Genomic DNA, 10,501 nt, shown 5'->3' on the forward strand with positions numbered 1-10,501 from the left:
CTCCCCACAGCTCAGCCCTTCCCACACCCCCTCCCCATGTACCCCCAGCTCAACCCCGACCCCCCCCACGCATCACCTCCCCACAGCTCAGCCCTCCCTGCCCCCCCCCAATTCGCCCTCATACAGCGGCCCCACGCCCGCATCCCGGGCCCGTCCCCCGCAGCGCCTTCACCTTCGGGGAGCGCTTCTCCGGGTTGCGGCTCACCAGCACCGGGGTCTCGTAGCGGAGCAGCGAGTCCGCCGGCGGGATCATGGCGGCTCCGAGGCCCGCACTCTCCCCGTGAGCTGTGTACCGTCACCATGGCAACAACGAGCCGCGCCGCGCCCAAGCGTCATTTCGTCATGACGTCCCCCTCCCCCCTTGGCGCTCGTACGCAAGGGATCAGACGATGGCTGGACGCGCATGCGCGCGGAAGGTAGCCGATGGCGCATGCGCAGAGTGTAAAACGTCTCGGCCGGCCCCTCAGAAGTGAGCGAGAACAAGGCGGGGAACCGCACCTCGGAGCTCACGCGACCAAGCCAGCCCGGCCCGGCCGATCCCTGAGCGGGCCGCCCAGCAGCCGCCTCCAGGGGCGCTCGCAGAGAGCCCGGCTCAGGAACGCGCTGCCCGCGGAGTGTACTAACGTGCTCTCCGTAGTACGGGGCTACTGAGCATGCTCAGTACATCTGCTGAAGCCACTGCCCTGCACCCTGCCCTTTTACCCGGGCGAGGCTGCGGGCCGCTTTTGACAGGGGCTAACGGGGGCGAATCGGAGCAGGGGTGGAAATGTGCTGCTCGGGGGGGCCGCTCCTCGTGCAAATCACGCGTGACAGGGGCGGACTCCCCGCCCGCCCCCTGCTTGTCCCGCCCGCGGCCAGCCGCCGTCAGCCTCCAGCCCCTCGCCCCGCACTCCGCGAGCGCAGCGGGCCCGGACGCGGCAGGAACGCCATGAGCCGAGCAGCCGCCCTAGCAAGCCCCGCCGCCCGGCAGGAGTGCTTCCGGCTGGCTCGGCGCGCTTGCCCCGGAAGCGGAAGCGGACGTAGACGGAGTCGCGCTTCCCGTCTGCGGGTGAGCGGAGGCCTCGCGCAGCCGCTGCTTCTCCGCCTGCCGGGGACTTGCGGCCGAAACTCGGCGCCTAGGCCCCGGCCGCAGCCATGGAGGAGGCCGAGACCGAGCGGCGGCGGCGGAAGCGGCGGCGGCAGGAACAACAGGACGTGGCGGAGAAGCGGAGCCCCCGGCGCTCCCGCTCCGCCCGGGGCAGCCAGTCCCCCCCTGCCGAGCGGGAGCAGGGCCCGGCCCGGCCGGGCCGCAGCAGGTACCGGCCGCCAGCGCTTACCCCGCTACACCTGGGCCGGGGGCTCCTAGTGGGGAGAGCCCGCTCATCCTCTCGGGCGGTCCCTGCGGCTCCGCTGGACGCCTTGAGCTGGGGGGAGCCCACCAATCCCTCCCCGGCCCCTCCCTCAGTGCCCTCCTCATCCCCCCACTTTCTCCTGTAAGGCCACTTCATCTCCCCCACCCCCAAATACACACAGTGGGGAGACCCTCCCACCCTTCACCACCATCCCATCCTCCCACCACACAATACAGTGCAGTGGTAGCTGTAGGTTAAGGTTAAATTACCCTGTGCATTTTGCACAGACTCTCTTCCTTTCCTTTTTTTCTTGGGGACTGTGGACCCAACAAATCATTTTTTTAATATTTAAAGGTCACCAGCAAAAAGAAAGAACAAGTCCTCTGCTAAAAGAAGCAAGTCTCCTCGAAGTAAAAGAAGTAGAAGCCCTCATCATATTGTAGTCAAAGTAAAGCAGGTAATTTACTGGATATTAAACACTAAGGCCCCAGTCTTGAAAATTACTCCACGGGACTAACCTCCTCCTTGAAATCAGTGGGGGTCTGTGAAACCACAATTGTCTGTCTGCATAGAGTAAATGTGGGAACTGGGTCTAAATGGGGTGATGTGACTAATTTATCACTTGATTACCCCAATATTTTCTTTTATCAGTTATTGTAATTTGTACATTCGGGAACATATTTAACTCTTAAAAACAAACACATTATAACTATCTCTGATTTTGCAGTAAATGGTTGAGTATCCACAGGCGTTAGCTGTTAATGATTCAGTAAGAGTGTCTGGATTTTGTCATGGTACACCTTACTCTGCAAGCTGTTCCATTTGCACAGAGTGCTGTTGATTTCAGTGTTGTCACACCCAGGCACAGGATTCTGATCATGTGGAGTAGTATGCTGGCTTGGCCCCTTGGTGACAGCAGCAAGATTCATAGACTTTAAGGCCAAAAGGGACCATCATGATTATCTAGTCTGATCTCCTGACATTATAGGCTCCAGAACCTCACCCATCCACTCCTATACTAGACCCATAACCTCTGGCTGAATTACTGCAAAAACTGAAAATGTGGAATACTGTGCTTCACTTAACTCCTTTCCCTCTTTGGTATCTATCCCTTTGATGTATTTATAGAGAGCAATCATATCTCCCCTCAGCCTTTGTTTTGTCAGGCTAAATAAACCAAGCTCCTTAAGTCTCCTGCCATAAGGGTGGTTAAGCATTGGAATAAATTGCCTAGGGAGGTTGTGGAATTGGGGATTTTTAAGAGCAGGTTAGGCAAATACCTGTCAGGGATGGTCTAGTTAATACCTAGTCCTGCCGTGAGTGCAGGGGACTGGACTAGATAACCCCTTGTTCTATGATTCTATGTAGTCAGCAGCTTTATGCTGACAGAAGAGAGCTCTCCCGTCAACATAATTAAAGCACCCCTAACGAGCATGGTAGCTTTGTCAGCAGGAGAAGCTATCGGCGAAACTTACGTTGCTCAAGGGGATGGTTTTTTTTCACACCCCTGAGCAACATAAGTTTTGCTGACATAAGTTGTAGTGTAGACAGGGCCTAAATCAATAACATAAAAATTACTGAGTTATAGTCGGGGATTATTTTCCCAACTTTAATATTGAAGAGCACTAGACAAGAGTGTTACTCACACATGTGGTCCATGGTACCCTTCTTGGGGAAACGGAGAACCAAGATATGGGATGTTGGTAAGTGAGATAAACTATGAGAGGAATCTCTTACAAAGAGGGTTGCATAATGGAATGACTAGAAAACTGGGGCTGTTGAGTTCAGGCAGGGAATAAGCAGGCAAAGCAGAAGAATTCTGAGGGAAGAAAGATTTAGGGTTTATGCAAGTGTCGATAGTAATGATACATGCAGAAAACGGAATAGACAAAATATTAGGAAAATTTATTCTAAACATTGGTCTGTGAAATGTCAGCAGTAGTTTGGAAACTTGGTTTAAGTGGTATTTTTCCATGTGTGGAAGTGACCAAACTGTTAGAGCATAGGAAATATCAAATATTTGAATTTAATTTTTAGATTGTAAACCTTCCAGGCCAAGGATTATCTTCTGTCTGTACAGGACCCAGCATAATCCTCAGTGGGGCTTTTGTGGTGCTACCATAATATACATCTTTATAATAATATATAATTTAAGCTAAGAAGCCAAATACTAGTAAATTATATGTAACTCAAGAACCTCTACTTTTTAGAATAAAGTAACTGAAAACTGATTCTGCTTATATTTATCTTATAAAACATGAGTTCATGGTCACATATTCCCTGAACAGTCAGTCATCTCATCAACCCCTAATTCAGTGCAGGGAATGCAGGTCTGTGTTCTCTTCTGGAGCTAATTTTATTTACTGTAACTCAAAGACCTGAACATGGGTCTTAGCAGGTGAATGAGGAAGTCATTTTCATCCACATTTTAAAAACCTGTATACTTGATGATTGAGTTTTGTTCTATAGTCTCATATTAAATTCAGATTTTAAAGACCAAACAAAATTCCCTGTGTTTTTTCATCTTTAATTCTAAATAGATCACTGTAAGGTTTTCTTTGTTACAGGAGCGAGATGACCATTCCCGGAGAGGACATGAGGAACGACAGCACAGAGATCAGTCAGAGCAAGAACACAGACGAGAAAGAAATGGTGACAGAGACAGACACAGAGATCATTCAAAGAGAAGGAAAAATCCCAATGAAAGGCCAGGAGGTCGAGGGTATGAAAGAGAGAGGGATGCCCAAAATCTCCGTGAGCAGCAAGTGGAGAGGGAATTTTATAACGAGAGAAGACGTGAGCATCGCCAGAAGAATGAATCAAGCAGTGGTGATGAGACTCTGGACCTTGGTAAACCTGATGGTGAAAATAAAGACAAAGATCCAACAAATAAGGAGAAACCAAGTTTTGAACTGTCTGGTGCACTCCTAGAGGATTCAAACACCTTCCGAGGTGTTGTGATTAAATATAGCGAGCCCCCGGAAGCTCGGATTCCAAAGAAACGATGGCGTCTCTACCCTTTTAAGAATGATGAAGTTCTCCCAGTCATGTACATTCACAGACAGAGTGCTTACCTGCTGGGCAGGCACCGAAGAATCGCAGATATTCCTATTGACCACCCCTCTTGCTCCAAACAGCATGCTGTGTTTCAGTATCGGTAAGTGTTACTGTGCCAACCAGATTGTAGTGGAGGCTAGAAGTGACTAGTATGTTGGGTACTCAAAACCCTCTGCAAACTAGTAAATCTATAAATTTATCTTCTATTTCAGAATTAGCCAGTTTTTATGTACAACAGCTGCGTATCCTTTTAGCAGTAATCAAAATTACCTTTGATTCCTCACATCTAACCATAAGCAGCCTTTAAGTAAGGCAAAGAGTACAGCAGTATTTGAAATAGAATCAGACATACATTGGAACCGGAGTAACACTTGCAGTCATGCTTGATAGGTTAAAGGTTAAAAGGAGCATCGCCAGATTGGCCCAACACAATATGGAGTGCTGGCTTTCCTTGGGAGCAGCAGGGATTGCCCACCGCTGGAGGCAGAGGAGTTGTTTGTTGATGGAATTAATTATCTCTTGTATATTACTAACCTTGAACTTTTTAATGTTTAAAACATGGCACAGGCTTTCATTTAACTTCAGCTCATGGTGAGAAATTTTTAGGCAGACTGAGTGCCTTGCATCTTTTCAGAGACTTAACTTTCTGTATTTAATGAGATTTTTTGGAAATTGAGGTATTAGCTAGCTTGAGGTTATTCTGAAAGATCCATCTCCGTTTTTATTAACAGCGTGAAGTGGCTGTTTATACTTCTTTCATTGTGGTTTAAAGGTTGTTTCTGTTTTTGGCAGGCTTGTGGAGTACACCCGTGCCGATGGTACAGTTGGCCGCAGAGTCAAGCCTTACATCATTGACCTTGGCTCTGGCAATGGGACTTTCCTAAATAACCAACGGATTGAACCTCAACGTTACTACGAATTGAAAGAAAAGGATGTGCTGAAGTTTGGATTCAGCAGCAGGGAGTACGTCCTTCTCCACGAATCTTCAGATACATCTGAGGTGGACAGGAAACCAGAGGAGGAGGAGGAGGAAGAGGAGGAGGAGGAGTCAGACAGTTAACAGACCAGAAAGAGACTTCAAAGATCTTCTTTCAATAGAACTTGAATCTGGATATGAAAGTTGGAGCATCACAGCACTGATGCCTCTTATTGCCTTAAAGTCTTTCCTCTGTTGCTGATCAGCTCTCGCTGTAGTTTATTTTGGGAAACTCCTGACTTATTCATCTCCTTTGTAGTTTTGAAACTCATCTGGAAATACAGCCTTTGCTTTAAGAGGATTTTCCCTAATAACAAGAAAAAAAATAGAAGGCACCTGAAAGAGAGAGTTCCAGTGATGGAGCTCTTCATCAGACGTAAAAATAAATATGTAAGGTTGTACTTAAAGGATATGGAACAAAATAGGCATTTTTAAAAAGAACATGGTTTTGCAAACTGTTTTGTCGACAATCCTTTGAAATTGCTCCTTTATTTTTAACTAGAATCTTAGTTACAGTGAACATGATCTAATGTTTTGTAGTGTCCAATTATTTGATGTGATTTGCTGAATTGTACACCCAGAGCAAACCACTCACTAAGGGAAGGAATTGACCAGGTTTGTTTTCATTGAAAAGGAAGATATGCTGCAAATCTTCTTTATATTCATATAATTTGGGTAGCCAGTTTGCATTGAAATGATTTTTCAGGGAAGGACATTTCACCGGAATACCTTGTAATTTATAGGCAGTGTAGTTTGAAATGAAAGAAAATGCTTCATGGGACCTTAAGTTATGATAGTGTGGCTTGCTGTTGAAGGCTGTGTGCACTCAGTATGTTGTAAATGTTTGCTGACATTGCCTCTGGATACTGATTTTTGTCCATATTTGAAGCTAGATTTTTTGTTACTTTGACACCACTCTGCCCCATGAATCTTTTCACATTTCTGCATTTAATTATATGTTACCATCAAAAAGAAAAATATCCAATGTTTTAACCATCATTTGCACTATTATTTTTTAATTTTAGTTTGTGGAAAATATTATACTGTCATGTCTGAAATACTCCTTTTCACCTGCATGTAACAGAAAACAGTCAATACTTTATAATTGTGAAAAGTTTGTTTCCGAGAAACATTTTCAAAACTTGGAACTATTTAGATTTGCATATATTCAGACATCTTCCTCCTGAGTTTTATCTTGAAACAAGAAATATAACTTATTTCACTTTGATTACTAATTTTCCCTCGCATTTGTGATTTATGGGCACATACTGCCTTCATGTGTTATGTATATACACACAAGAAGTATATACATACACACACACACACACTCTCACACAACTAAAGTTTATTGTGTAAATATGGGGTATAAATGCAGGTTTTCAAACAGTAGGCATAAGAAGAATGTGCTTTGGATAGCAGACTGTCCTTTATATGTACTCTGGGGTTTTTAAATAAAGAATTTATAAATTTAGCCCTAGCTGCCTTTAGTTGTAATGTTTTTCTAGTGTCCAACTTGGTTTTGCTTTATATTCTCTGAAATAGATACTATATATATTTTTAATAAAAACCCACAAATAAAAAAAGATAGGGTGGGGGAAATTCTAAGATTGAGAGTATAAATTGCTTAGAATGCTGTGATACATTCAGCAAGGAAAGGCTAGATAGGTGAAACGTAGATAATTCTAGAATTGTATTACAGTTTGGTAATTCATTACTTTTATTTTTTGTTAATACTATAGTACTACTTTATTTCGTCATAAAAAGCAGGAGTACCACTCATAGGATGAAATCTCTCATCTTTAAAAATGGCATTAATGTGGTATCATGGCTCAGTGGCAGATCTGCGTGTGTACACTTGAAGATTTTGTTGTGTGTTTGCTTTAAAATCGGAGTGATCACATGTAATTCAAACCCGCGCTGAGTATACTTCTCGCAGAGCTGAGTAATCTCTCACTTCTACCAGCACCACCCAAGCCATCCTAGTTTTTGGTGTCTGTGTGCCACCTGTGCTGTTGCATGTTTATTTTGTAATCTGCATGTACACCCATCAGGTACTGAGGTCACCAAAGACTCCAGCTAGGTGATTTTATGTTCTACTCTGGCAGATCCTATCTGTACACTCTTAAAAAATGCAGTGAGTTTGTTTTGAAAGTGAGAGAGGGGTGCATATGGCTCAAACCAGAGCTGTGTGCACATCTGCTATTGCTGGGCAATGCCTGAAACCCTTGCGTGGCTGCATGATATCTAACCAAGTTTAGTGTCTGTGATTTCCTGTTGTGTTGTATCTTCTGGAATGTGGACATATATCCATTAAGGAGTGCTGAGATCACCAACCGTATTAGATATATGACCTGACAGGTTCGACCAGTACTATGAAAGATGGGCTAGTTTGCCCTAAATCTTTACTTTTTTCAGAAAGTGTCACCAGCACATTTGGATTATTTTTAAAATTAAAATGTTGGCTGAAACTAGCTCAACAAGTTTAACCTAGTTAGACAAAACAGAATATATAAAGCCTAATAAAGTGCAGTACTTATTTCTTTTTAATAAATGCGACACTGGCCCATTAGAATGGATCTTCCTTCCACAAAGAGAAGACCCAGAGCTCAAATACTCATAGCTGTGATGTAAAGGTGGGATGAAAAATATGAGTAGAACACTTTTTTCAGATTTGTTCACTATTTATACACCTCCTGAATGTTGCTGATTTGTGACCCTATCAGCTCCATCTAAGGAGCGGCATTGATTTGCTTCAGGCTGAAGCCATGTCCAATCATGAAGTATGATGAAATGTCTAGTGACATTCCTAAATAGTGTACGATGTGATAATTTGTGAATTACCCTTTTCAGACTTGATTACACTGTGTACAATAGCACAAAACTATTATTTTGATTTTGTTGTACTGCATCAGTTGGGGTCGTTTTTTATGCTAGACCAAACGGGTTTCTTGTGGTGGAATCCAACAACTGTAATACACCAACACTGAGTGGTGGTGTGAAAACCAAAGCAACCCTCTTTCTAAATGCAACATCCAAATTTACTTGCAAATGATTTCTTGCCTTTGTTTTAGTGTAAAATCTGATGACTCTTTGTATCAGGCCATGAAAACCCTTAAGATGCCTGCAGATATGCATGTATGTAAAATTAGGACTATTAATATTATGCAACTGATGTGCTTAAGTGTTTGCCGGATTGGGCCTATAAATTGACCTGCTTGGACAATATAAGAATTTTACTCAGTATTTCTTTCCGTCACTCTGTCCTGCTTTTCCTGGGAACTAGCTTGCCCCAATGTGGGCATGTGCCAGCCCAGTGAGTACCAATACAATGTAATGTTTTACTGTTGGTGATTGAAGTATTGGTTCAAATATGATGTTTTTAATTTTCCTTAAGATATTTTTAAAAGATGCAGGCTTTTAAATAATTTAAGGCAGTTCAAGCTGCCATTTGCTAAGCATCACAGAGGTTTACATTTTGTGACATCTTTCCATTTGGAACAGAGTTTTACCTATGGGAAAACTTTGTTTTACTACAGTATGTGGAAATATCCCAGTTGTATCTTTTTTGAATGGTTGTGTCTACACTTTGTTATAAATGGCACAGTATTTAGCATACAGTATGTTCAAAAGTACGTTAAGTTTGTATCAAGTCAAATGTATAAAATCCATTTTAAATTAAAATTCTAGAATTTCATCAGACCCTGTTTTAAATGGTATGGGGAATGTGTTTTTTAACAAAGGTGCCAGTGCAAGGATATTACTCTTCTTATTAATACTGCAGTAGCTGAGGGAAAGAGAACACATATCAATATACTGTTTTTCCATTTCTTATATTAAAGCCTTTCTTCATATAGCCTTTAATCTAGCCATCATTAATTGGCTGACTTCTTTGTGTTCTGGGAGAGGTGAGTCTGGAGAAGGATGTGGAGCAGGAAGAGAGTAGTTGCTTCCCCGATCAGTTGGGGGAGGGGGGGGTTGAGGAAGCTGGGATCAGCTGGGCAGCTGTAAAGGTTACAAAGAGAACAAATGAGAAACATGCTGTTGATTACTGGACCTATTGGATATCTGACTACTGCTGAGAGAGAAACTTTAATAACCCTGATCCATGTTGCATGACTAGAGCTATGAAATAAGTCCGTGCCATAGGCCTGTCTACACTGACAGTTGTACTGATGTAACTATGTTGGGTGGAGGTTGATTTTTTTAAATTTATTTTAACTGATACAGATATACAGACGAAGTGGGTATTCACCCAGAAAAGCTTATGCTTCAATATGTCTGTTAGTCTCAAAGGTGCCACAGGACTCTCTTGCTTTTTACAGATCCAGACTAACACGGCTACCCCTCTGATACTTGGTACAAACTGTGGATGCAGTTACACCAGTATAGCTTATTCCCTGTCCTATACAGGAAAAGCTATATGGGGTTAGCACAGCTTTATAGTCACCTAACTGCATCCACACTAGAGGTGTGTACTGCTTTAATTGTACCAATATAGCTAGAGCAGTACAACTTTCCAGTGCAGCCGGCCTTACAAGCACTCCTGTGTGTCGCATGCTTATTAGTTGGTGTCAGTAACTTGAATCTTCAGCAAAAATGGAGCAAATGAAGTCACTTGTGAATAGTATCAGAGGGGTAGCCGTGTTAATCTGAATCTGTAAAAAGCAACAGAGGGTCCTGTGGCACCTTTGAGACTAACAGAAGTACTTCTGTTAGTACAGTACTTCTGTTAGTCTCAAAGGTGCCACAGGACCCTCTGTTGCTTTTTACAGATTCAGATTAACACGGCTACCCCTCTGATACTATTCACAAGTGACTTCATTTGCTCCATTTTTGCTGAAGATTCAAGTTACTGACACCAACTAATAAGCATGCGACACACAGGAGTGCTTGTAAGGCCGGCTGCACTGGAAAGTTGTACTGCTCTAGCTATATTGGTACAATTAAAGCAGTACACACCTCTAGTGTGGATGCAGTTAGGTGACTATAAAGCTGTGCTAACCCCATATAGCTTTTCCTGTATAGGACAGGGAATAAGCTATACTGGTGTAACTGCATCCACAGTTTGTACCAAGTATCAGAGGGGTAGCCGTGTTAGTCTGGATCTGTAAAAAGCAAGAGAGTCCTGTGGCACCTT

General features: G+C 43.7%; 1 protein-coding gene across 1 annotated transcript; it reads left to right on the forward strand.

The window, feature by feature from the left end:
- The first annotated feature begins 993 nt into the window (after window positions 1–993).
- Window positions 994–9,058, forward strand: SNIP1 (Smad nuclear interacting protein 1). Its single transcript, XM_034754082.1, has 4 exons — window positions 994–1,295; window positions 1,686–1,788; window positions 3,899–4,488; window positions 5,181–9,058. Exons 1-4 carry the CDS (start codon window positions 1,135–1,137, stop codon window positions 5,446–5,448), a joined length of 1,122 nt encoding a protein of 373 aa, XP_034609973.1. The 5' UTR covers window positions 994–1,134; the 3' UTR covers window positions 5,449–9,058.
- The last annotated feature ends 1,443 nt before the right edge of the window (window positions 9,059–10,501 follow it).

The sequence above is a fragment of the Trachemys scripta genome, chromosome 20, assembly GCF_013100865.1.
Source record: "Trachemys scripta elegans isolate TJP31775 chromosome 20, CAS_Tse_1.0, whole genome shotgun sequence".
NCBI lineage: Eukaryota > Metazoa > Chordata > Testudines > Emydidae > Trachemys > Trachemys scripta.

Excerpts from the sequence above, each read along its gene's own strand:
- SNIP1 (XM_034754082.1), top strand. The coding sequence starts at position 1,135 with ATGGAGGAGGCCGAGACCGAGCGGCGGCGGCGGAAGCGGCGGCGGCAG. Across the intron at positions 1,296-1,685 it reads GCCCGGCCGGGCCGCAGCAG|GTCACCAGCAAAAAGAAAGA; the intron begins GTACCGGCCGCC and ends TAATATTTAAAG. Across the intron at positions 4,489-5,180 it reads CATGCTGTGTTTCAGTATCG|GCTTGTGGAGTACACCCGTG; the intron begins GTAAGTGTTACT and ends TGTTTTTGGCAG.